Source organism: Drosophila persimilis, unplaced genomic scaffold (assembly GCF_003286085.1).
Source record: "Drosophila persimilis strain 14011-0111.01,24,50 unplaced genomic scaffold, DperRS2 tig00000431-arrow-pilon, whole genome shotgun sequence".
Classification (NCBI taxonomy): domain Eukaryota; kingdom Metazoa; phylum Arthropoda; class Insecta; order Diptera; family Drosophilidae; genus Drosophila; species Drosophila persimilis.
The window spans coordinates 579005-604485 of NW_020825312.1; the positions used below are offsets into that span (position 1 = coordinate 579005).

General features: G+C 46.2%; 1 protein-coding gene across 4 annotated transcripts; it reads right to left on the reverse strand.

The window, feature by feature from the left end:
* Window positions 1-2316: 2316 nt before the first annotated feature.
* LOC6595857 (protein encore) lies at window positions 2317-25481 on the reverse strand. 4 transcript variants are annotated; one of them, XM_026989914.1, is made up of 12 exons: window positions 25269-25481; window positions 12824-13269; window positions 10167-11091; window positions 9941-10082; window positions 9726-9879; window positions 9333-9647; window positions 9040-9272; window positions 8441-8806; window positions 5608-6754; window positions 3221-5542; window positions 3057-3156; window positions 2317-2997 (listed from the first exon to the last, which is right to left on the reverse strand). In XM_026989914.1, exons 2-12 carry the CDS (start codon window positions 13244-13246, stop codon window positions 2942-2944), a joined length of 6183 nt encoding a protein of 2060 aa, XP_026845715.1. In that variant the 5' UTR covers window positions 13247-13269; window positions 25269-25481; the 3' UTR covers window positions 2317-2941. The 4 variants fall into 4 exon arrangements, with proteins under 4 accessions (XP_026845715.1, XP_026845714.1, XP_026845717.1 ...); XM_026989913.1 differs by having other exon boundaries at window positions 9941-10097; XM_026989916.1 differs by lacking the exon at window positions 8441-8806 and having other exon boundaries at window positions 25269-25480.

Below are 25481 nucleotides of genomic sequence, written 5' to 3' on the forward strand. Positions count from 1 at the left end.
ATTTTCTTTCTCACACTACCCATCCTTCATCACCACCCATCATCCCATCCTTCGTAACATTCCTATCCTCCAACATGCTTTACTCGTTCAACATTTTTTGTGGTTTTTCTTACTTTTCTTTCTATAACAAACAGAGCAACAAACAAGGAAATGCACAACAGGAGCAAATGTTCGATACTTCAGGATACTTTGGTACTCTTCCTACCATCTCCATCCTCTAGCGATCTCCTATCCATCCATCCATCTCCTATCCATATCTACTCCTTGGGGACTAGCCAACAAAGCGTTTTCTGTGTTCATGTGTGGTACAATACGATTTTGTGCTTATTTATAATCCATTTATCATTTTGTTTCGGTTTCGGTTTCAGTTTCGATTTCGAGTTGGTTTGTTTGTTTTTATTTGTTCCGAATCTTGAGCAGTTTTTTTGTTCACTAACTTATTTGGTACTTTGTTTGTTGGTATTTTGTATGTTGTTGTATTGCAAAGTTATTGGTTATAATGCTATATATATATATATATATATGTATGTATATGATTTATCAAGCTGAGTTACTAATGCACCTTATTTCGAAAGCTATTCATATTGTGACTCATACTCGTACTTAGGTTAATGTTAAATGGTTCATGGTTCATGGTTTATGGCTCATGGTTCATCCACTTATCATCCACCAACTCTATCCGACACCGCTGCCGCGTACCCGCGTGGTCTGTGGTCTGTGCTCCGTGGTCCGTGGTCCATGGTCCATGGTTCTCGTCATAAGAGTGTTACTGTCTATGGCCACTACGTGATTGGAAATGATAAATGATCAATTGAATTCGACCGATACGGATTACGGATTACGGATTACGCTCCCTAACCTATTTAACTTATCACCTATACTATATAGTAGATACTCGTAGTCGCACTTTAGATTGTGGTTTGTAAATTATTGTTATATACATTTAGACATACGATACAGTTCTAGTAGAAGTTTCCGAGTGAGTGGGAGAGAGAAGTTCTGCCATTGCTTTTCGAGTTCGTTGTACAAAAGCAAATCATAAGCCTTACAGTAGATAGATATAGTGTGTGTATCGGAGCGATCAGGCTTGGCTTTGGGCAGCGCAGTTAGACCCACAAAATGTTTGAATATGTGGAAATAGGAAAATGATAAATGAAAACGAAAAGGCAACACAAGTTTTGTAACTTTAACTAATCATGTGGTTTTTCTTTTATTATATTTTTCGGTTTTCGCATTTTTTGTGGATTTTTGTTTTTTTTGTTGTTTCACTTGCCTATATATCGTATTATTAGATGGTACATATACATATGTAGTTTATACGCTAAGCTAATTATTTTGTTTAACAATAAATGTATAGCTGCTTGGCTCTCCATCGTTTCCATCTTTCAATCTCCAATATCTTCTCCATAATCGTTCTTAGTTTTTTGTTTGTTTTTTAACGAAAGTTTTTTTTGTTTTGCTGCAGCTTCTTTGCATTAAGGAACAGAAAAATTATAAAGAAATTCTATTTCGAAAGAACATAAACGTAATAATAGCGAATAATTCATGAATGAAAGAAATAGTTAACAAAAGTTTGCAATAACTTAGAAAATTAGAAAATAATAAGAATTGACTTCCTAAATCATAGATATATTTATATAATATACTTTTTATGTAATAAACAGATTTAGTTGATTGTGTTCTTGTTGTTGCTGTTGTCGAGACTACTTTTCGTCGAAGAGCTTTACACAAAATTTTGCAAAACAAAATTAGATATAAGACTCTTGCCCCCAGTTCTGGCGGCAGATACGCGTATAGCTCGAGTCCCAGGTCCAGGTCCAGGTTCAGATGTCGCGTCAGTGGATGGATTGGAGTGGAGTGGAGCAGACTGGAGTAGAGTAGAGTAGAGTATCTCTCTCTGGCTTTTGCTACTGCTTTCGGTTGAGATTTCTAACATAATTAAAACGCATTCAATTAAACACACCAAAGCAAGACGACATTTAGAATTGTTTTGTCTTTTGATTTCAGTTTTTGGTAGCAGCTTTGAAAAATAATTGATTTAATATCATTCAATGGGGGCCGGGCCTTCTTCTTCTGGTAGATTCTCGGTCATGGCATGGCTTGGATGGGGTCCTTCCTTCTCTCAGTGTGTATGTGGGGTCAGGTCCCTTCGAGATCTCTCTCAGAAGAAAAGTTTAGTGTTGGTTTTGGAATATACCAATATACCAATCAGCGAGAAAGGGGCTGGAAGTCAGTGTGGAGTTACGTTCGTCTGCAGGTCCTAGTCCGTTTGTTTTGTTTGTATTAGCCGTCGTTGTGTGTGTGTTTAATTATTGCTTTTCCGGGTACTCGTTAGTAGTTTATTAAATACTATTTTATAATGGCACAAAATATACAGCATTCATATTTCTCATCTTTCGGTTATCGGCTATCCTTTCATCTGTTGCTTGCGTACAATACTCCTCCTATATATATACATATATATATATATATATATGGAGGCTATATGCTATATGCTATGTTGGTTTTTTTTCCCATTTTTGTTTCTGTTTCTATTTCTGCGGAAGATTCTGTGTAGATTGTGGTGTGTGTTGTGGCCTGGTTTGATTTGCTGACTCTGATTCTTCAGTTATAAGTCCCTGCCCAGCGCTCGCTGTTTCCAACTGCTACCAATACTCTTATTTGCCCCACAACTATCTGCTATCGCTCTCTGTTTCGGATCTCCTTCTCTGCCACAGATCTCTGGCGATCGCCTTTTGCTCTCCTCGCTTTCGCTTGCGCTCTGTTCCTTTTTCTTTTCCATTTCACTCCCTTTTTCTTTTTGTCATCTACTTTATGTTCCACTAGATTAGGTTGCTATTTATCTTTATCTTAGGTATGCCGTTATGTGTATGTAGTTTTTGTTTCGCTTTATCTGCTTTTTATCTGGGGTTTTTTGTGGGCATCCTTCCGGTGGATGGCTTTACCGAGGACGCGAACCTTTGTAGTTGGGATTCGGATGACGGCTAGGATGACGTGCTGCAGGGAGAACGGGACATTAGCTGGAAGATCTTCTGCGACTGCCAAAGACAACTCACCTTGTATCATCATTGTGGGATACATGCCGGCCATCTGCGCCATCTGCGGCCTGATGTCGTTAGACGGCGAGCGTCGGCTGTTGGGCAAGGCCACCGATGGCTGCAAGAGAATCATTAAAATATATATGGTGAATCCGTTTTAAAGGCAGATTAATCCCACTTACATGTGCAAAGTACGTCTGGCCATACTTGAAGTACACGCCCGACGCCCCATTCGGATTGAATCCACCGAGGGCGGCACTCAGCACCGCCGCTGTGGCCTGTTGCCCGGCTGCTCCGGCTGCTGCTGCGGCGGCGGCACTGTGATGCAGCTGAGCTGGAATGTGCGAGGCGCGTGGTCCGCCGGCGCCAGCATTGTTGCCGCCGCCATTCGAGCCACCGCCGCCGCCGCCACCTCCCATGTAGATCGAGGGTGGTGAGGCGTTCATGGCAGCGCCCGTGGCCTGATCGAGGACGACATAGCCGCCGGTATGGCTGACCAGCGTGGAAGCTGGAGCGGCATTCGGGGTGTTGGCGGCACTGTTGTTGTTGCTGCTGACAATACTGTTCGGCGAATTGTTGCTGCTCTCGTGGCTGCCATTGCCCCCGCCACCTCCTCCTCCTCCGCCATTGGCGCTGGGCGAATTCCTCTGCGAGACGCTGCGCCGGTAGTCCGTGTTTATGGACTTTTGGCTACGGAAGCTGGCGGCTGCCGCATTGAGTCGCACGGGCGGCTTGGACTCGTAGCTAGAGCCCCCTCCGCTGCCGCCCGGGTTCGAGGGCGGGGCGTAGCTGGGCGGTGGTCCACTGATGAGAGGCAGCTGATTGGGCTTGCCCTCGCGCTTGTTCATCACATGCGGCGGCGGTCCGCGATGGTGGTAGGGCGGGGCTGACGAGGAAAGGGGTCCACCAGCGCCTCCTCCTCCACCGCCCAGGCTGATGCTGGGCGAGGCACGGGGCGTAGGCTCGTTGTTTGAGTTCAGCAGCGGAGTCTTAGCGCCCGACGGAATACCGCTTAGTGGCACCGAATGCCGAGGATTGTAGCCGCCCGGATGGTACGGCTTGCGCGGGGGACCGGACGAGCCGCCCCCGTTGTTGTTGCGCTTCTCATAGGACGTGGAATAGCCACCCTCGTTGCTGCTCTGGTAGTAGTGCGGCGTGGAACTGTTGCTGTGGTAGCCACCACCGCCGCCGCCGCCTCCTCCTGCGCCGCCGCTGCTGCTGCCAGTGCTGCTGTTATTCGGAGCTGGCGGAGTGCTGAACAACGGCGCCTGACGACCTGGGGCAGCGGGCGTACTCGGAGCCGACTGTGAGGCTCCCGGATCCACGGAGCCCGCTCCCGCCGGATAGAAGGGACCCGCCGTGATCAGTGTGTGATGCGGAGCCGACTGGGATTGGGACAGTGACTGCTGCTGCTGCTGCACCAACTGTGCTCCTGGCTGAGATCCCGCCTGGCCGACAGCTGCTGCTGCCGCCGCATAGGGGTAGATGTTCGTTGGGATCGGGGCCGTGGCGTGCTGCGCTGGCAGAATGTAGCAATGGGCGCCAGCCGCGGCCGCTGCGGCAGCGGCATTGAGATCTTGACTGCCCGCCGCTCCGCCATGAGCCAGGGTCAGCGTCGGGAGCGCATGATATGTTGTGGTGCCTCCAGAGGGAGCAGCGATGATCTGTGTTGCGCCCGGACCCGGATGATGGGCCGCACTGGCGTGACCCACTGACGTCGGCGGGTAGCTGGGATTGTAGTGAATGGAGCCGCCACCGGGCGTGCGCTTCACCCGGGCACCTCCACCACCGCCCCCTCCTCCTCCGCCGCCAGTCATGTAGGACGGGGTCACCACTTGTCCCCCGTTGCCGGCCTGCTGCTGTTGGTGGTGGTGGTGCTGCTGGGCTGCTGACACCGTGGGCGGTCCAGCCGCTAAGGCAGTCGCATGCCCCGGCTGACTCTGGCCCGGCAGTGCCTGGGTTGGGGCTCCCTGTCCGCCTGGCGGCTGGGCAGTAGCCACCATTGGCGCGGTAGCCACCGCTTGCTGCGGCACGTAGTAGGGTATCGGGTGGTAGTACGGGTAGGAGTATTGGAACGGATACGAGGCCATCGGCAGCTGCTGCAGCTGCGGGCCACCCGGTTCGCTGGAGTAGATCAGCGGCGCCTGGTAGATGGGAGCCCCGCTGGGACCTGCGGCCGCAAACTGTGCTCCCGGATAGGCCGCTGCGGCGGGCATTGGCATCACTGCGGTGGCCGGTCCACCCGGTCCCGCCTGGTAGATGGCCTGGGCCTGGATGAGACCTTCGCGTTGCTGCTGGGCCGGATCGAAGACAGGTATCATGTAGGTGCCGCCGGACAGCTCACCGCCGGCCTCCGGCGAGGCGAACAGCGTTTGTCCGGGCGGATGGGTGCTCGTCGTGAGTTGGAAGAGCGGCTGGGAGCCGGCACCGGCGCTGGTCACACCCGGTTGCGGATAGGCGGCATACACCATACCCTGGGGCACCGCATAGATGTTGCCGTCGGGCTGTGAAAGAGAGAAGGATTAGCTTTAGCAGAAATTGAGACAGAGACAGAAAATGGCATGCTTACCCCCTGCTGATATGTGGTGGCGCAGTAAGGAGTCGCCCCGTTCGGGGTGGTTGTGGTGTGAAAGACCGTGGAGCCATCTGGCGCCTGGTAGCTCTGCGTGTACGTCCAGGTGGTCTTTGGCTCCTCGACGGCCACGCCCTGACTGATGCACTGCAAATGACTGACGGTCTTAGCCTCGCACTGGCTGTAGGGCGTCGAGCTGGGCGACACAGACTGGACATCGCAGTTTATCTGCGCGGCAACGACGACTGGCAGCGGTGTCTGACTGCTGCTGGGCGGCATCTCGGCAGTGCCCGAGGACGACGTGGACGATGCAGAGGTGGATGGTGCCGGCAGCGGCTCATCCGGCTCCTCCTCCTCGATGGCGGCTGCCTCCATTTCCTTCTCGACGGCGGCACAGCAGGCCGGTATATTGGGACTGGTGGCCTGATTCTTGTACTTTTGCACCTCAATTCGATCGTAGTTCTTGGTGGAGGTCGAGGTCGTAATGCTCAGGCAGGCCGTGGCACTGGCCAGGCTGCTATCACAATCGTCGCCCGGCTTGATGCTGACGACGTCATTGCTGGGCAGTTGTTGTTGTTGCTGTTGCTGCGGAAGCTGCTGTGGCAGCAGTGGTATCTGCTGTTGTGGCAGTTGCTGTGGGATCGTCGGCTGTTGCTGCTGTGGCTGCTGCTGTGCGAGCACCGGCTGTTGTGGCACCAGCGGCTGCTGTGGGATTTGCTGTTGCTGCTGTGGAAGCGACTGCTGTTGCGGCTGCACTGGGAGCTGTTGCTGTTGCTGCTGCTGCTGCTGTGGCAGCGGCTGCTGTTCGCTGACCATGTAACCAGATTCGTAACCCTCGGAGCATTCCATACCCGGCGACTGAACCTCCTCGGCGTAGCTCTCTGTGGAGCTGCAGGACAGCTCATTTGTGGCATACACCTGCTGCTGCTGCTGTGGAGGTGGCTGTTGCTGCTGCAACTGTTGCTGTGGCGGCTGCTGGTGATGCTGCTGCTGCTGCTGTTGGGGTGGCTGAGGCTGGTGTGGCGACGACCTGCGATAGTTGGAGTAGCTGCCGGAGTTGTTGTTGACCGACTGGTACTGGTTGCCCGCATGTTGGAGCGCCTGATTGGGCGGCAAATTGGACGGGTCGTAGTGGTAGATGGAACTGCAAAATCAGAACGAAACATTAGAGATCTGCAAGCTGACGTTTCAATAAATTGGGGTTCAGTGTCATTTGGTTTTTCTCGCTCGGCGACATGCAACGTTCGAATAGACAATATACAAAAAAGAAACAACCAAGTATAAAGTATAAAAGGAAAGTACAGTCAGCTCAAGCGGTCTGCTGACAGGTTTGCCACAGTTTTTGAAGTGTTTGTGTGAGTGTATATAGGTGTAGGTGTGGGTGTGGGTGTGGATGTGTGTGTTAGCACGACGATACGGCAGCGGCAGCGACAGCGACAGACACTTAATATTTTGTAAAGTATTTTAAATCGAAAAAAAACACAACATCAACAGAATGGCATATTTTGGTTGCAATTTGAACGAACAACAATTAGTTTAAGACAAGTGGCAACACTGGCAGACACTGGTACAGTACACACATCATTCCATTCATTCTATCAATCATTGCATCACTGAATGATGTGATGGGATGTGATCTGACAATATGGAGAGTGGGAGGGTGAAGAGTGGAGTTCTCTGGAGTGGAAGTGGAAGAGAGCGCCCTGTGGTATGTGAAGAGAGTGAATTTGGTGTTTTTGTGGTGTGGAGCGATGATCGTGAGAGCGAGAATAGCGATAGAGATTGAGATTGAGATTAAGAGAGGGTGACACGAATAATTATATTCGATAGCAGTTGGTGTTTTGCATTTGGTGTCGGTTTTCGATTAATTTATCGAGTAGTTTTCGAGTTTTAGGCAGATAATTTACAAAAACAACATCAACAAGTCGTCACAGAACAAATAAAAGCTAGTTATAATAGCATATTTCACACGTTAATAGTATTGCATATAGTATGAAAAAACAAACGTTTATATAAATATATATATATATATATATAAATGTATATATAAATATTAGGAATACTCTATATGGTTTTACTAAAATGGCTAAACATTTGCGAGTTCTTGAAGCGAATATGCAAGGTGGTTTTGTTGATTATATATCCTCATGTATATCCTGAACAAACATTTCAACAAAATATGTGCAAAGATATAACAAAAAAAAAACAACTAATGACCTTTTTTTTATAGAAATTAATATAAAAAGTAAAACCGACTAGCGGGTATTGCTGATACTCGACAACAAGAGTCGCCGAGAGGACACGTGCCTCGACATCAAGATACCCGGTAATCAGTTTCTAAATAAGCATTATGTATCTCTATGATTACTGATTCGATTATTGGATTTGAATATTGAGCCTGAAAGCTATTTGAATATAAATATTTCACAAACAAAACATATCTTAAATCTTTGGCATTCTTTGAGGACACAATATTAGGTAGATTTAATGTAGATACAAACACTCCTTCGTCTTTCGATACAATACTTCGAATATATACCTATAATTAATCTACCAACTCTGGCACTAAGCCGCCTGTCTGTCGCTTTGTTATGTTCTTCTGTTAGGATTAGTGTCGAAATCGAAATAAAACTAGAACAAAACGTAACGTAAACGTATAACGCATAACGTAATATAACGTATAAGGACCAAAAGCATTGCGATAATTGTTTGTTGTTTTATTGGAAATAAATAGGCTTAAAATTTTGCAGCGAACTTTGAATTTATTTCTAGTTGTTTGTGTGGTTAAAATTTTTTTCGTATTTTTTGTGGTTTAGTTTTTGTAAATTACCCGTCTGCATTGACAATTGGTTGGAGGGTTTGCGGATCAATGAGGAGGCTGCCAATTGGCACATTCGAAATGTCTGTGACGGCCCACACCAGTCCCGATGATGTCCCTGAGCAATTGGACGCCGATGACGCCGACGAGGATGAGGACGAAGACGATGCTGCTGTTGTGGATGCTGCTGCTGCTGCTGCCTGCTGCTGGTACGAAGAGGAGCCTCCGCCGCCACCCCCTACCAATCCTAATCCCAATCCCATTCCCATGCGATTCGGGAGCGGCTGACTGAGCTCCGGTGTCTGCCGGTCGCTGCCGTAGCCGGTGGGCGAGGGCGTGACGGAATCGGAGCGCACCGACTGGGTGCGTGTCTTGTAGCTGGAGTTGGTTGGAGGGGGGTAGGAATTTTTGGTTTTAAATGTTTCGTTTTTGTTTCGTTTCAGTTTGTGATCGTTTTGTCGCGGGGGATTTTGGCACACAAAAATGTACGGTTTCGGTTTTCGGTTTTACGGTCATATATAATTTAAGAAATGGAGCGAGAGCGATTGGATTGGTTGGGCATGAGGATGTGGAATCGGCCAGAAAGGTATGCTGCTGCAAGTACTACTCACCCACTGCTGGAAGGAGACAGCCGCCAGGCAGTGCTGTTGCTGCCGGTCGAGTCCTGCTTGGCAAAGCCCCCGCGTCCGCTTTTGATCGAGTTGCTGGAGTCGCCGCGCGGCAAAGAGTTGCCACCGCCATTGCCTCCTGGACCACCAGCACTGGGCGGTCCACCATAGTTGCCAAAGTTATGGGACTTGGGCACTGCCCCGCCAGAACGCATGCCATCACGTGATTCCGTCGACTAGGGAATGGAATTGTTCTTAGTTTAGGGGATACTTCAAATATAGCTATCGCATCGTACATTCTGCATTTGCAGCATCTTTCCATTGGGCCGCTTGGGCCGCGGTGGTTGTGACTGCTTCTGCTGCTGCTGCTGCTGCTCCCATCCGCCATAGCAATCCTCATCGCCATAGTCCTGAGTGCCGGTGCGACTGAAGATGCGACTACGCGCCCGATCATAATCCTCCTCGCGCTCCTCAAAGCTCTTGGCCTTCCGGTCGAGCATCACACGCTCGGGACAGAGATACGGCGACTGGCGTACCTCATCGAAGCTGTGCGTGTCCCGCTTGAGAATTGACTTGCGTACATCATCGCGCACTAGCGATTGGAAGCGGATCTGCGTCGAACAAATTGAACAAACACATCCCACTAGAGTTCATATACATTTTGAATAGGATCGAAGTTAGAGCCCTACCTCGGGTATGCGTGTACCCTTTGTGGCAGCCACAATCACGCACTGCTGTGTCTCCGTATCTACATTGTGCTCCATCCCGAAAAACGCGGCCGTGCGATGGATCAGCATACGATTGTACGAGGAAGCTGGTGGAAAACGGAACTCACAATCGTGTCTACAAAACAATAGAGAGACATTAATGAAAACTGGATGGCACATCTAAGTGGCACACTAACCCATTATCCTGTATGAAATCGATAAGATCTTTCTCGATTTTCAAGAGTATATTGCGATCCTTGGGATTCTTATTGAGCGTATCGCGAAAGAACATCAGCAGATCGGTGCCGCCAAAGTCGGTGTAGTGCTCGCTCGAGTTCTCTGATTGATGAAAGACTAGAATCAGTGAGTGACATGAGCCGGATGATGGGCCACAGTTTCGATGCCGCAAGAGATGCCACTTACCGCGCGATATGAAGCCCGATGTGTTGTTGCTCGAATTGTTTGAATTGCAATTGTTGGGCATGCCGCCACCACCGCCGCCGCCGCCACCGCCACCGCCTCCTCCATTGGCACCACCACCGAAACCGCGTTCGCGTTCTCCTCCCCCATCAATGCTGCCGGACGAACTGCCACCAATGTTCTTCAAGCGGGGCTTGTTTCCCTTCGAATTGGTATTGGCGCGATGCTTCTTGCCACCGCCACCGCCTCCGCCTCTCGGACCCTCGTAGTGGTAGTTCTCCTCGTCATGGTTATTGCTGAGATTACTATTCTGGCTGGACATCTCATGGCGTTCGTGGCGCTCGTGGCGATCAGCCGCCTTGTAGTTCATTCCCGAATTGTAGATGACATTCGCTGCGGCGCTGTTGTTGCTGTTGCTGTGATGCTTGTTGTTGTCCAGCCCATTGGCCTTCAAATCCACTACGAATTTCTTGTTATTGTTGTTATTATTATTATTGGTGTACTCCATGCCACTGCCATTGCTGTTGGTGCGATTGTGCTGTCCTCCGCCAGATTTCTTCGGAGGCGACAACTTTGGGAACTCTGCCTCATTGCTGAGTGGCATGTTCTGTGGCGGCTTTGGCGGCGTCTGTTGCTGCTGTTGCTGTTGCTGTGGCTGCTGTTGCTGACTAGTGACAATCACGGCAGGTGTCTCCATTAGCGGGGAATTACCCCGAATTCCGGATGATTGTGCTTTGCTGTTGCTGTTATTATTATTGGTGTTGTTGTTATTGTTATTATTGTTGTTGTTGTGCTCGTTGGGTTCCCCCTGGAACTGCTGCTGCTGTTGTTGCGGCTCGGAGGCAGCTCTCGGCGTTGGCGTGCGTGGAGGCGATGTGGACTCACGCATGGCATGACTGCGTGTGAGATGTTTGCCCTTCATGTTACCCTGTAAAATAAAAAGAGTGTGAGTAAGGTAAGGGGTAGCAATTAGTTTCAAATTAGTTACAAAAATGAATGCCAAAGTTGAAGGGAAAGGAGTAACCTGTGTTCATAGCCCTGTTCCATGTTCCATGATGCAATTGTTGGCTCATTCAAATGTGAAAACACAAGCTGTCGCCGCCCCATGGCATACATTGGAAAACGGAAAAGGTTAGAGGCGGAAAACTACTCCTTTCTGGGTTGCCTTTTGACATTTTTGCGGCACGTGAAGGACAGAGAGAGTCAGGCCCAGGCGTCAGGCATTCAGTCATTCAGCCATCGTTCAGGTTCACTCAATGAGTCAGTCAGTAAGTCAGTCCATCCATCCATTAATTTCGTTCTTTTACTATTTGTTTGCCTCTCCATTGATTTTCCACCCAGCCACAAATCTAACGACTGACAGACGACATCACACTGACATCATTAATCAGTTGTTGTTGAAGTCACTGAAAGTCACTCGAAATTGGTGGTAAAGTCCTTTATTAACACTTGATAGGGAAACGCTTCAATGGAGAGCACAAGAACCCTCACTGTCCCGCCTGTCCTTTAGGAAGCTCTACGGTTTGGGAGTTATCCCCAAGCCCTATTAATCAATGATTCCCCAACCCCTAATTATCACTACTTTCCTGAGGCCCCTTCCCTTCCCCCAAGCCTTAATTGTCATCTGCCAAGAGAGCCCCAAGAGTCCTGTTAGGCTTTCATCTTGAAGGAAGAAACTTTGTTGCCCTGGCAAAATTCTTTGAATTCAAAAACAGATTTCCCGGAATCCCAGGAACAGAACTTTTAATGTTTTTTTGTGGGAAAAATCAATAAATCGACCTTGGGAACCACGCAGCAGCAGAGAAGCAGAGCAGCAGTAGCAGCTCCAAAATTTGTGGCCGGCCCGAGCGCACATAAACAATGATTGACGATAAATCCTGCATGAGCGGAGTTAACTAAGGCAACCACAGACCTACTGCCACCCCCATAAACACACAAACACAAAAACACACACACACACACACACTCACACATAAACCTTGAACTTTGTTGGCAGAAAGAGCAGAGAGCTGTCTGGGATTGTGGAGGGGAGGGCCAGGCAGCAGGCAGCAGGCAGCCAGCAATCAGAAACACGTTTACCAACAATTGCTGCAACTCTTTGGGACTATCATCGTCCGTAGGGGTCGATTGGGGAATTTCCAGGCATAACCGATTCCGAGTAATGCACACAAAAACACAGACACCCCCCGACAATCCCTGTCGCAACTGCACTCTCCCACTCTCCTAGTTCCCCAATCCCTGGGTCGCATTTGCACTCCCACTATAGTACCCTCCCCCATTTTCTCCATTCAGATTTTTGCCAGTGACCTGACCCACTTTAATAGACGTTTTTTGGGCGTGTATCCTTTGCTCGAGAGTTCAGTTCATGGCTGCTGCACTTATGTATCTGCATCAAAAGAGACAGAGAGAGAGAGAGAGAGAAAGCACAGAGTCGCGAGTGGAGAGCAGAGAGCAGAGAGAGAATGCAACATTAGTTGACACCTGACTGACCTGACCTATATATTCCATTGCGATATCTACGAGTCTTATATGTGTATGCACTCCTCTTGGCCCCAACGCATCAGACTGACTTGCGGATAGATCAACGCAAACAACGGACTGCATTCCTTTTAGCAGATAGCAGGGATTCTGAAAATTGTTCTTCTGTGAAAAAAACTTACTCGTCGATTGCCAAAACTATTTTGTCTTCCCAAATTGGCAGCACCGCCGTTTCCGTTTCCGCTTTGAGAATCTTCACAGTTGTTGTTGCTGTTTGTTGCACTTGCTGTTGCCGTTGAGCCTGTGGCCACAACCGACGATGAGGTGATGGCTGCCGTTGCTGAAGATGGAGCACCTGATCCAGATCCAGATCCTGAACCTGAACCTGATCCCGATCCTGTGATTGTTACAGCTCCTCCTCCAGCTGCTAATCCTGTTGCTGTTTGAGGGGTATTTGGGGCAACTTCGGCAGCGTTGCTGGCACTCGCACTGGCAACAACTACAACGGCGGCCGCAGCGGCCGCTGATGATGAGGCAGAAGCGGCAGAGGATATATTGGTTGGAATATTCGTAGCTAGGGCTACTTGAGATTTTGTGGAACTCATAATCACAGTTTATGTCAAGTGTACTACAAAGAACAGAGAATAGAAGCTAGCGTTAGTTGGGTAATCGAAGAAGGTATAATAACAGATAGGTACATATTAGAGCCCTGCATTAACGGGCAACCGAATCGATTCGGTAGGATTCGGTATTCGTTTCGTCCGTTAACAACTTCGAACGGACTAAACGAACAGGTCTCGTCATTTTTATTTTTACTGTGTCAGATCCGAAAAGTTTGCTTTTTTCTCTCTCACTCTCCACTTAATTTTCTAGTAGAGAGAAGGAGAAAGCAACACACAAATGCTGGTTTTTTTTGCTTCGCCCCTTGCCTTAAAATATGTATAGTATTTTTGCTTTACACTGAACAAAATTGAGCAAGAGAATGTTTCTCACAAAAGCCAAACACGGCCGAAGGCACACGAACTCCGTGTTATGTTTGGAGTCATTTCAGAGACATACGAACGAAACTTCCTGATATTAATCAGCAGTGCTCTCACTCGGTTTTTAGTGATTCGAATCTGACTGAATCGTAATGATGATCGAACGCAAGAAATGATTTTATGAATAGATGGCTCTAGAACACAGGCTCTATTACATAAATATAAAAATAGGGCTAATAAATAGTTGAAATTAAGAATAGAGGTATTGAATACTCATAGAGAAAATCGAACGAGAAGTTTATTGAGCAACTTTATTGGAAACCTTTCTAATTGAATTCCATTTCCAAATGATACTCGAAATTTCTAACTTAACTTTATTAGAATCCCAGTCTTTACAGAATATCTACTTTAGTGTAAGAATTGGCTGATTTTTTAATGCAGCTTTGCAAACTACGGAGAAGTCCAAAAACAAAAAGAAACAAAAATATTATTAAAAAAAAAACACCCTTTAGACCTTTACCTCAATGAGTGTTTTAGACTATTGCATTTTGTTTATACGGTTTTTATGTAGCTCCCAAAACAGTTGGTTTCCAGGTTTCGCCTCCTCCTTTCTCCTCCTGCTTTCACTTCCTGATTTCTCCCTCGCACGTTTGATTTGTTAGTTCTTGTCTTTTCTCAGAAGAATTTATGCATAGATGGCTTTTGTTCTTACTTTTTGTACGAGTATTTTTTTTATACGAATAAAATCATATTTGTCGAAAAGATTTTGCGGCAGTGAAGTTGATAGAATATTTTTTGTTGCATACAAAAAGTAGAGTAGAAACGAAGAAACTTCGGAACTGCGAAAAAGTCTTCAGTTTTCAGAATTGCTTTTAGATAATTTTGTGCGACTTAGTTTAGGTTTCTCTCTTTAGTATTTTTGAAGAGACAAGGCTTTGCGATTAGGTAGATAAATAGTTATTGTTCTTTGGAGTTTCGTAGCAAAAAGTGTTGTTTGAAAAAAATAAATAAAAACACTACTTTTCGTATTTCTTTTAGGTTGATTTTTGTTTCGATTTTAATTGAATTTAAAATTGGATTCTTGTTCATTTGCTTTAAGTTTTTAGTTTTTATAACGTTGTTTTTTTTGTTGTTGTTTTTTTTTTTATCACATTTACACCATATCACCGAAAATCAGAAGCTCGCCCACTCACGCGCGTTTTGGTTTGGTCTCTTCTTGCACTTCTATTCGATTTTCTCAATTATTTGTTGTTTAAAAATTAATTTATGCACTAAACACTTAATGGCTATATTCTATAATTAATTTATAAATAATATATATACTATATACTATATATGTATGTTGTTTGTATGTATGTATATTGTATAGTTAAAAATATTTTAGTTAAAGCTTTTCTTTCTCTTTTTTCTGTTGTTGGTTTTTGCTGTTGATTTTACTTCTTCTTTTGTTTATTTCCCTTTTCTTTAATTTTTTTTGTTTCTTGTTTGTTGTTTAGCTTTTCAGCATTTGTTTTTGGTGTTGTTGTTCTTTATAGAGTTCTTGAGGTTTTGTGAGGATTTCCTTGATTTGTTGTTTGTGGCACACGTTTTTATTCTTTCTGTAAGTTTGAAGGAAACCGTTTGAGTACAAGTTGAGGGCTTTTCCACGAGAGTAAAACGCGCACGCGATACACACAGAGCGAGAGAGAGAGCAACAGAGAGCGGGAGAGAGAGACAGAGATGAAGAGTGGCCACCAAGAGAGGGCGAGATAGATTGTGTAAACCCATACGCACACCAATAAGCAATATGACCTTGTTTACGATTTATTTTGATATTCAAAACTGCAGAGAGAGAGAGAGAGAGAGCGGGAGAATATTTCCTGATGCGAATATTGCCCTCGGCAGAAAGATTTGCATGATTAAAAGGGTGGATACCAGCTCTCTCTTTTGTGGTGGGGTATCCTTAAGGATATGCCCTATCCCTGGACTGGTTTCTGGTTCATATTTCGCTGGTAATTATGTATCTTTGATTGCTACACTTTTTAGGTAGCTAATTTTGTTCCCATTCTCCCAACAAAAGGGTTGCTGGACAGCCAAAAATCTTCTGGGATTCTGATGCTTATCTTTCGAGTTGAACGGACTTTTGCATAAATAGATTGAGTCGGTGTTTGAGGGTAAGGACAAGAGATTCGATGAACAAAAAGCGAATTTGCATAGAAAAAACTTTGGAGGGAGATCTTTGGGAAAGATGAAAACTATCAAAAAGGGTCCATAAAGTATGAACTCTTTCGAACGAGCCCTTTTAAGACAAGACACGTCTCATCCTTTAGACCAAGATTCGAAGTTAGGCAGTTTTAAACCTCTCCAGAGCCAACAAAAATTTCAAAACGTTCTAAACAGCTTTATTTCAAAGAACAAAGGAAGTTCTGTGCCTGCTCTTACTATTTTAACCTTTCCTTTAACAAAAATCCACTTAGTTAACCTTTTAATATTTTCCCTTTTGCTTTTGCGTTTGTTTTCTTTTTTCTTTTGCCCTCTTGATGAGTATTTAATGGAATAACAAGCACCAAATCCGCAACAAATATTAGCAAAAGCACAAAAAAAAAAAAGAAAGGAAAACCTATAGATGAATGAAGGTCTGAGTGCACCCCCCACAAATCCCCCAAAACACGCCTACTATTCCACCTGGCCAACTCGCGAATGTCATGTCAGTCGCATTGAATCTCATATTCTGGGAAATACCCGCGAAAAAAGCGAAAAGCGTGGAATGGCAGAGCAGCGGAATAAGAATAAGATTTGGAGAAGAGGAGGCGAGGCCCAACCGAAGAGGCAGAGGCACAGGCAGGTGACAGATGACGTAGCCGCCTTAAAAAGAAACACTCATACGACGTGTGGCACACGACCAAAACGAAGCTGACGATGCCTTCGTCTTCGTCTGCCGAGGGGAAAATAGGGAAAATGAGGCAAAGGCAAAGTTTGCCAAAGCAAAATTTGGGACAAAAGTCAGGCAAATGCATTCTGGAGAGGAGCTGCGGAGCAGGGATAGAAGATAGAGCATGAGTCGGACTAGAAGAGGAGCAAGAGGGCCAAGGGAAGAGGAGTCCAGTGCAAGTGGCACGTTGATGGCCTGGCCTGGCCTTCCTTCGTCTGTTTACAGCTGCTCTCACACACGGTAAAAGCTCTGTTCTACTAGGAAATGTGTTGCGGGTGTCTCACAAGAGAGAGAGAGAGAGAGAGAGAGAGAGAGCGACACACAGTAGAGCTCGGGAGAGAGAGTGAGAGAGAGCAAAAGCTCTAGGGCGCTTGCGTGGGAGAAAGCACACTCGCGTTCCTGCACTTTAGGAAGCTCCGGAGCAAGGCAGGAAATGCAATGGCAAAAATGGAATGGGCCACAAAAATGAGGCACTGAAAAAACCCCAACAGCAAAGACAACCACATAGACGAAATGGGGCGTGCATTTCGTCCGCAGAAGAGAGAGAAATTATTGTAATTTGTTGACATGCCTGATGATATGTTCCGCCAAAGATCCATTCCGCTACCTCCTCTAAATGTCTTTTAAAACGTCACCGAATTGAAAGATTCCTCCTCATCCACGAAGCGAGCCGAAACGAAACGAAACGAAACGAAAGCAATCCCGAGCGCACACACGACTTGGTTCGTTTCGTCGTTCGTTTGCAATTGTGTGTGTGTGGAAAGCGTGTAGCACAGCCTGTGACTGTGTGTATGTACAATATAATACACCAAAAAGAAGAATCCACACACAAAAAAAAAGTGGAAAAAAACGACAGAAATTTTCTTCAAAATCGAATGAAAATTCCTTGGGAACACAGCCACTGAAAAATCAGGGAACAACTGTATTTTTTGCGTGCACAAACACCTTTCCCTTTGTGCTTTGTTTTTCGAACATTTCTTTTTTTTTGTTGCAGTTTTTTACTCTTTTTTTTGTGTGCACATTTTCTGTTGAGCTTTTTTTTGTGCACATTTTTCGTAAACGTTTTCCCCTTTTTGTACACTTTTCTTTTGCAAACACACATATGTATGTATGTATATATTTTTAAACACTTTTTACCCGGCACTGGGGGGTTTTTTGTCTTTCTTTCTTTCTTGTTTCCCCCCGATAGTTCTTTTGGGGTTCTGTCTGCAGTTTCTTATCTTCTTTATTTGGATGCCGTTTTAAAAATCCGTTTCCAAATTCCGATTTCTTTCTGCTTTATTTATTGCTTCGCGCGTGCCATTTTCCATCAGCTTTTCTACCCACCCCACCGGACCACCACCCCAATCCCCCACATAACACTTTGCCTCTCTCTCTATCTCGCTTGGTTCGTGCTCTTTCCTTCTCGCTCTCTCTTTTTGTTATTTTTGTATTTTTTCACATAAACTAATTTCTTGGGCCTGCTGCCCCGCTTCCTTGCCTCCGTTCTCTTCTTGCTTCATTGTGAAAATGTATTTTTAAGCTCCTTCTGCTGCTGCTGCTGCTGCTAGTCCGCTTCTTCTATCGTGTGTGCCTGCTGCTGCTGCTGCTGCTGCTGCTGCTCCTCTTCTTCTATAGAATCTCTGTGGTGGTGCTGCTGCTCCGCTTCTTCTATCTGTGCTGCTGCTTCTGCTGGTGCTGGTGCTGCTGCTGCTGATGGTCTTCTGGTAGTACGGATGACAATGACAACGTTGACGACGGCTGCGACTGCGACGACGACAAGCACTGCGCTCCGCTGGCAGACATTATGGGAACACGACCGAATGGATACTGGGCACTGGGTACTGGGTACTGGGGCATCGCATGCTGAAAGTCCCACAGAAAAGCATCGCACGCTCCGCTCTCTCTTTAACGGGGAGCTGCTCTCTCTCTCCCCTTTGTGCTTTCCACTTACATATATGTAGAAAAGGGTGGCAAAAAAACTGAGAGAGAGCGAGTGCGTAAAAGCTTTGGCGGAAAACAGGTTAAAGCGTACAGTGTGGTTGTGTCTCCCCTCGCACTCGCACTCGCTCTCTGGCGCTCACTCTCTCTCTCTCTCTCTCTCTCTCTCAGCTAGAGTTCGGTTTTGATAATGTCCCATGGCCCAGAGCTAAAATGCTTATTGGGGTGGCATTTGGCCGCTCTTCTACTACCCCCTTCTACCCCTAGTTATTCTCTTGTTGCTGGTTGTCCTTCTTCCTGGTGCGTATATACCAACTGCAGTTGTTCTTGTTGTTCCATCCTCCTTCTCCTTCCCCTTCCCCTTCCCCTCGTCCTTCTCCTTTGTTTTACTCCGCACTTTGTTTCCTCTTCTATCTCCTGCTCTGTTCGTTCTTTGGCTTCCAAGCAGGCCAACATAAGACCTTGGACATGGATGCGCTTGTATGCGTGTGCGAAAGAGAGACAACACACCGAGAGCCAGGGAACAGGAATGCCTTCGGGTGGGGAAGGGGAGGGGGGTGGGGGTAGCAGGATAAAACTTTGTTAAAGCTGAGGAGGATTGAGGATGGGCTAGATTTGTATGCTTTACCTGGGAATCATCAAAATTCAATTTTAATTGAATCTAAATACCGAAAAGAGAGTGACATTTTTCCATCACAGCAATCGAATTCTGGTACTTCAAAACGTTTTTAATCAAATTGCTTATGTGAAAGGCTGCAAGCAAACGATGGGAAAATAGTTGCGATGTAGAGAAAAGAAAACGAGTGAGAGACAGAGAGTCCTGATGACTGGATGATACCTTTTCATGTGTTATATGGCAGTAGTTTTTTAAATTGGTTGAGATACTTCCATATTTTAGTACTTTTCAATCGACTATACCCCTACAAATTGAGTGGACTTTTATTGAATCATACTTTTTCGTAGTTGAGAGCCATAATTCTTTAGTCTTTAAGGTTGTGAATGAATTTTTCCCTAACAAGTTCAATATTTCCCATTTTAAAAGCTATCTTTGATACCCCGAAAACGAATACATGGTTTCACTTAAATATTGTCATACTTTATATTCCACCAATCAAAAAATCAGACTTTTTTACATCCATTCGCATATTTGAAGCCATCATTCATACCCTGTATCTCAATAAAAATCTCACCAATTCAATTACCAACATAAATCAGTGCCAAATTGACCAAAAAAGTGGCCATCAATTGAAGCAATCTCCATTTCTCCCCCTCTCAACCCTACCACCCTCTGTCCTATCATCCTGTCCCCCTACCATCCCTCTGTATATCCGCTTTTCCCTCTCCCTACGTACTCATACATATATATTTTTCCCTCCGCCCAACTCCCTTCCGTTTCTGTTCGTTTTCGTAATCCACTTTGGATATCTGTCAATTTGGAGACTGAAATTGCATTGGATTTTTAACTGGAAAATGCAAGTTATTTTATTTTCCCTACTCCATCACTATTTTTCCCAGTTCATACTGTAACTAGTTTCCCTCTCTTCCACTGCTCCTCTTTCTGTCTATTTCTCTTCTTTTTATCTTCATTCCATTCCCCCTTCTACCACGTCTCCTACTCTAATATTCAAATGATAAATGATAAATGCATTCAACATTTGAATGGACCGGGCGGGGGGGAAGCTTCTAGAAATTCCGTACATTAAAGCAGAGAACATGAATTCGAGTATAGAGAGTATATAGGCAGAAAGCGGTGACAAGAAAAGTAAGACGGGGTAGAGAAAAACAGAACGAGGGGAAGGGATGAGGGGATGCAGATCCTTCAAAAGGACAGACATTGTTACAGCTTATACGAGTATAATAACAACCCAGAAATAATCTTCATCTCTCTGCCTCCGCTCCTCGCTATATAAAAGGTTCTCCTCCGCCCATTTTCAGTGGCTTTGGTAAAAGCCGCACGAGTGCATCTCAAAAACTTTCAGATAGAGTCAGGTGAAGCATGCCCCAGATTCCACTACTAACACACACACACACACACACAGATATCTGAGAGACCTCTTTCAACCCCAAAGTATGCAACATAATTGTTGGGCAAACAACGCAATAGAAGCGAAAACATGGTCGAAAGGGACCTTGAATTCGAATTCAATCAAAGTTTTGGTTTTTGGTTAGATTCCAGAAGGAACCCGTAGCTGTCTGCTGCAGCACCATTCTGGCGCTGAAACTGCTTCTACCCCTAAAGCTCTTTCTGCCCCGTGCCCCGTGCTCCTCCTTCTCCGTCTTCCCTCGAAGCTCCTTCTATGCCTCATGCTACTATCAATTTCCTCCTCCTTATACACAACTCTCTCCCTTGAAATTAAAAAATAATTTGCATCGATTAGGCATCGGTCTGTCCCTCCCCCTCCCCTTTGGGGCATCATCGTCTTTCTCCTCTCCTTTGGGCCTCTCCAGAGGGGGAGGGGGCTGGGGATAGGACTGGGGTTGGGGCGAATGCGTTTACCCTCAAATGCGTCGTAATAAATAATTTATGCAAAATGCCAACCCCCTCCCCAAAAGCTAGGCGGAACGAAATGGAAACGAAACGAGACGAAACGTAGCAATGTACCGTTGTTTCTTGGCAAGAGGCTGCACGCGAGAGAGCACGAGACTGTTGCTCCTCTCCCGCTAACGTTTTTCCGCTCTCTCTCCCCCTGCCTCTCTTTCTGTCTCTCTCGGGAGCAGCAGCAGCACGAGCACGAGCGCTGTAACGGTTAATGTAATTGCATATTCGTAAATGTCGCGCCTTTGCCTGCAATTACGACATCTATTTGGGTCAACACACGCAGAGATTGCTCTCAGCGGGAGAGAGCGAAACGAAGCGAAGGAGAGCCCAGCGGAGAGAGAGCTCAGAGCTTGGAGAGCTTAAGCTTGCCGCCACCGCTGCCGCCACCGCTGCCGCCACCGCTGCCGCCACCGCTGCTGCTGCCGCTGTCGCCGTCGCGTCGCTGTCGCACGTGTGAGCTTAAAAGCGCAACGCATTTCGAGGCCAAGTGCTGCTGCTCCAGCGCTAAGGCTGCTGCTGCTGCTGCTGCTGCTGCAGCAACAGCATCAACTGTCACTTCCGCAGTCAACTGCAATCCATGCCCCGAAAATAGGGGGCGGGTGGGGAGGTAGGCTCCTTTAGGGGGGAGTATGACCAGTGGGTGTGGCCTAGTGGATGGATGCCCCAGTTTGTTTAGACAGAAAGAGAGGGAGATAGCTACACACACGTACCGATAGAAAGAGAGCGAATGATGAGCCAATAGTGCCAGTCATTAAATCCTTTAGTGTTAATCCTTGCGGGCTATATGCCCAAGCAAATCTAATCTAATTAGCCGACAAATGCCAAAGAACAGTTAACTCTTGCCATAGAATCCCCCCACACCTCCGCATGCGATGGGGGCACGTTTTATGGCGCAATTAAAATGCTAAATGCTTTACGACATCGCCTCCTGGGGGGCGGGGGAGGGATTGGGAGGCCCTTTAATTAATTTGCACCGTCGCACAGGCTGGGACATGCCGTGTCGTCGTCGTCGGCCATGAAAGGTGTTAACAATAAACGCTTGGCTAAGGCTAAGGAGGCACACGGCACAGACAAGCACAGAGACTGGCACAAACGTGAGGCAAGGACAAGACTATAACATCCTTTCACTCTACCGCTTGACCCAGACAACAACAAGAGTCAGACAGACAGAGAGTGAAAGAGAGAGACATGGAGAAGAGGCTCCCCCCCGCCACAAGAGAAGTCTTCATTTGGGGGCTCCTTACAGGTCCCTGCAACACCCTGCTGCCTCCTGATTATGCCCCGCTTTGATGGATGTCTCTTGGCTGTCGTCCTCCTGCTGGGAGGCCCCGCAATCATGCTGGCGCTTGTCTGTGGCTCCTCCGCCTCCGCCTCCGTCCCTCGCCTTTCCCTTCCGCTTTTCAGCTGACACATGGCGAAAACTTTTAAGGCCAGGCCCGAGAGCAACATTTCGAGTCCTGCGACACACTCACTCACTCACTCACTGAGAGACAAGAGCATAAAAAGCTAAGCTAAGCAGACAGTCAGATAGAGGGAGGGCAAGACTAGGATGATGTCCTGTAAAGGGGCACGTAATTGGGGAAGAAAGTTAAAGCTAAGTTTTCCATCTTTAAGTTTCCCGATACTCGGACTTATAAGTGGAAATCAACAACCCATTCAAAATTAGAGAAATTCTCCGAAGGAGATGAGAACTTTTCATCATTATAACTGTACAATCATATAATTTCATGCCAAATCTCTTTTCTATATCTTTAAAATTGTAGATACTTTGAAAGAAGCCCGATCTCCGTAATCACCACAAGAGTGTGCTACCCGAAATTGATGGCATCAGAATAGATCCAGGTATTTATACAGACACAGTTCTCTAGAGCTATCTCACTCTCATTTCTGATACTCATACTGTGTCGGTGAGACAACACTTCCATTCCTCCCGGATCTTTCAATGAAGGAAAAACCCAAGCTTAAGCCCAAGCATACAAGTTTTCCGAAATAGACGAGAAGATGTCCTGTAAATGGCAACATCAATTGGAACTGGAGAATACAAATTTGAAATAAATACAGCATCAACTTTCCGCACTCTCTCTCTCTCTCTCTCTCTCTCTCCCTGAAACACCCCTCCTCAGCCACTATCTTTCATTTGGCATATGAAAAATTCTTGTTGCATACACAAAGGGGCACTGGGGATACAGCATTTGGGGCCATTTGATTGTTGGGACACTGTCTACGGCTAGGACTACGACTACGCCCACGCCCTGTGCGACCTGTGCGAAGGAGGAGATTCATGCCACGTAGCCAAAGTCACCTGCGGGAATTATGAAATATGCAAAAAGCATATGCACGGAGGAGGCCTCTAGGCGGCCTCTGTCGGGCCCTTGTTCCCAAAGAAACCTGCCACACAGCACTCTGTCTCCCCATGACGGAATAGAATAGGCGGAATAGGCATCACAACTTTGTCTGCGGCAGATGTGAGACCGGGACACGCCTTGGGGCTTGGGGGCCAAATCAAAACGAAAACTGGCGTAACCGATGCGATGGCTATGTGATGTGATGTGATGTGATGTGTCGTCTGCTCTTATCACAGACGATTATTCATAAGATGCAACAAAAAAGAAGAGGAGGATGCCAAATGCTAGAATGTATTTTAGAAATTGTTAAATAAAATAGCAACAAATAGCAAATGGCATGAACAAAGGCAATAAATTAATTTACACAAATTCCTACACAACATTCTCTCGGATGAAAAATTTTTCTTTAAGTAAAATATTGTGTGTGTGTGTGTGTAAACCTCTGAATCGAACGAACGAAGCGAATCCGAGCGAAAAAAACACAAAAATTACTAACTAAACAACGAGAAGAAAACCAAGACACCGACATTTTGTTTATAGGACGAGAGCTTCATCATCTTCACCATCATCATCATCATCATCAGCGTCATCATTACGGTCTCATTTAATGGTGTACACCAGTAAATAGAGCAAAATATCCGTCGAAAATCGATCAAAATATGCAAAAACATTCTAAATTACAACTTGCGAAGTTTGATTGATTATCGGTGAAAAAAATAGGCTGATTGTCACAAATAACTCTATTACGAATCTCACGATCGTATTTCATCCCGATTTCACATGATCAGTGCATTCATCAAAAAATAGCGTCTGTATACTCTTTCGAAAGTTCCATAGTTTCATTTTATAGGATTAACAGGGTTCTCTAATAAGGCAAACATTTTAGAAATACCATAATAACATCTTTAAGGGCATTCAATTTCAAAAATCTCTGAAAATCTGATGAAATCTGAGAAACATCATAGCACTTATTGCAATAGAATAAACTTGCAGAAACCCCTAAGAAGCTTAATTTCCCTATAATGGCAGAGTATTTCTCACGTAAAGCAGTTCATACACCGCTTACAAGAAGTTGAAAAACGTACTCTCGCTCTAACTCATAACCTTTCCGTGAACTGTTCTCTCCCTTTTCAGAAGTTACTGCGATACTCTAGCCAGAACATGAATGGCATACCCTTGCCCAGGGTTCGTTGTGGGGTTGGCCCCAAGACATATTGAGAGAACGAGAGAGAGAGACCCAACTGACGACATGATCGCTACGCCACCAATGTAAATGAAAAGGCTAGGAGGAGGGAGCGACTAGGAGTACGATCTGGCGGCGGCGGCCGCGGCTATAGCCAGGCTGGTCGGATGATTCGCAAAATAGATTTTCAATAAAAACCCACTCGAAAAACGCCGACAATGGCGGACGCAGGCCAAAGAGCCATTTCGAATCTATTTTAAACACAAACAAAAGCATTTCTATAAAGCCCCGCAGCAGGCCCCATCATTAACAAGAAGAAGAGTGTTACAGAAGATGTCGCGACCATCGGCGACGGGGAGCTGCAAAATAATATGTCACCGAAACTTGTGGGTTCTGTTCTTTCTAATCGGCACTGGAATCGTTTTTCATCGAAATTTTGTACACATTTTTGATAAAGTGTCCTATCATATAGCAAACAGATTTTTCCACTAAAAAGCCTGAAATTTGAGACCGCTCCAGCCCTCAACTCACTCACATCCCCAAGTGGCGCCTTTCGGGCTCCATGTTGTGGTGCAACAAAAAAAAGAAAAAATGCAGCGGCAGCCGGCGCTCGGCGACGATCCGCTGGAAGACAGCGATTCTACGCATTAAACTCACAAAATTAGTCAGCAGAATGCACAAACAAATTGCATTTATTGCTTGGAATAGTTTTTCGCTATCTAATTATTGTTTTACTTGGAAAAACTCACCTTTTTCAGTTCTGCTGCTGGCCATTGTAAGTTTGCTTTTGGTTGACTGGCGACTCTGTTGATTGATTGACTTCACTGCCCGTGCGGATAAACTGGAACAGGGGGGCTGCTGGATATTGTTGCAGTTAATGGCTGGGGCTGTCCGGTGTTTGCGCCTGGCCTTTTAGTTTGTTTAGTGCTTTGTAGCAGCAGCTGGCGCTGCTTTTCACTCGA

What these genes read in the sequence shown, in the direction of transcription:
- LOC6595857 (XM_026989913.1), bottom strand. Translation starts at nt 13,246, where the DNA reads ATGAGTTCCACAAAATCTCAAGTAGCCCTAGCTACGAATATTCCAACC. An exon ending in AGGGTACACGCATACCCGAG is followed by an intron (nt 9,648 to 9,725) that starts GTAGGGCTCTAA and finishes TGTTCGACGCAG; the next exon opens with ATCCGCTTCCAATCGCTAGT. An exon ending in TCCCACAATGATGATACAAG is followed by an intron (nt 2,998 to 3,056) that starts GTGAGTTGTCTT and finishes TTCTCCCTGCAG; the next exon opens with CACGTCATCCTAGCCGTCAT.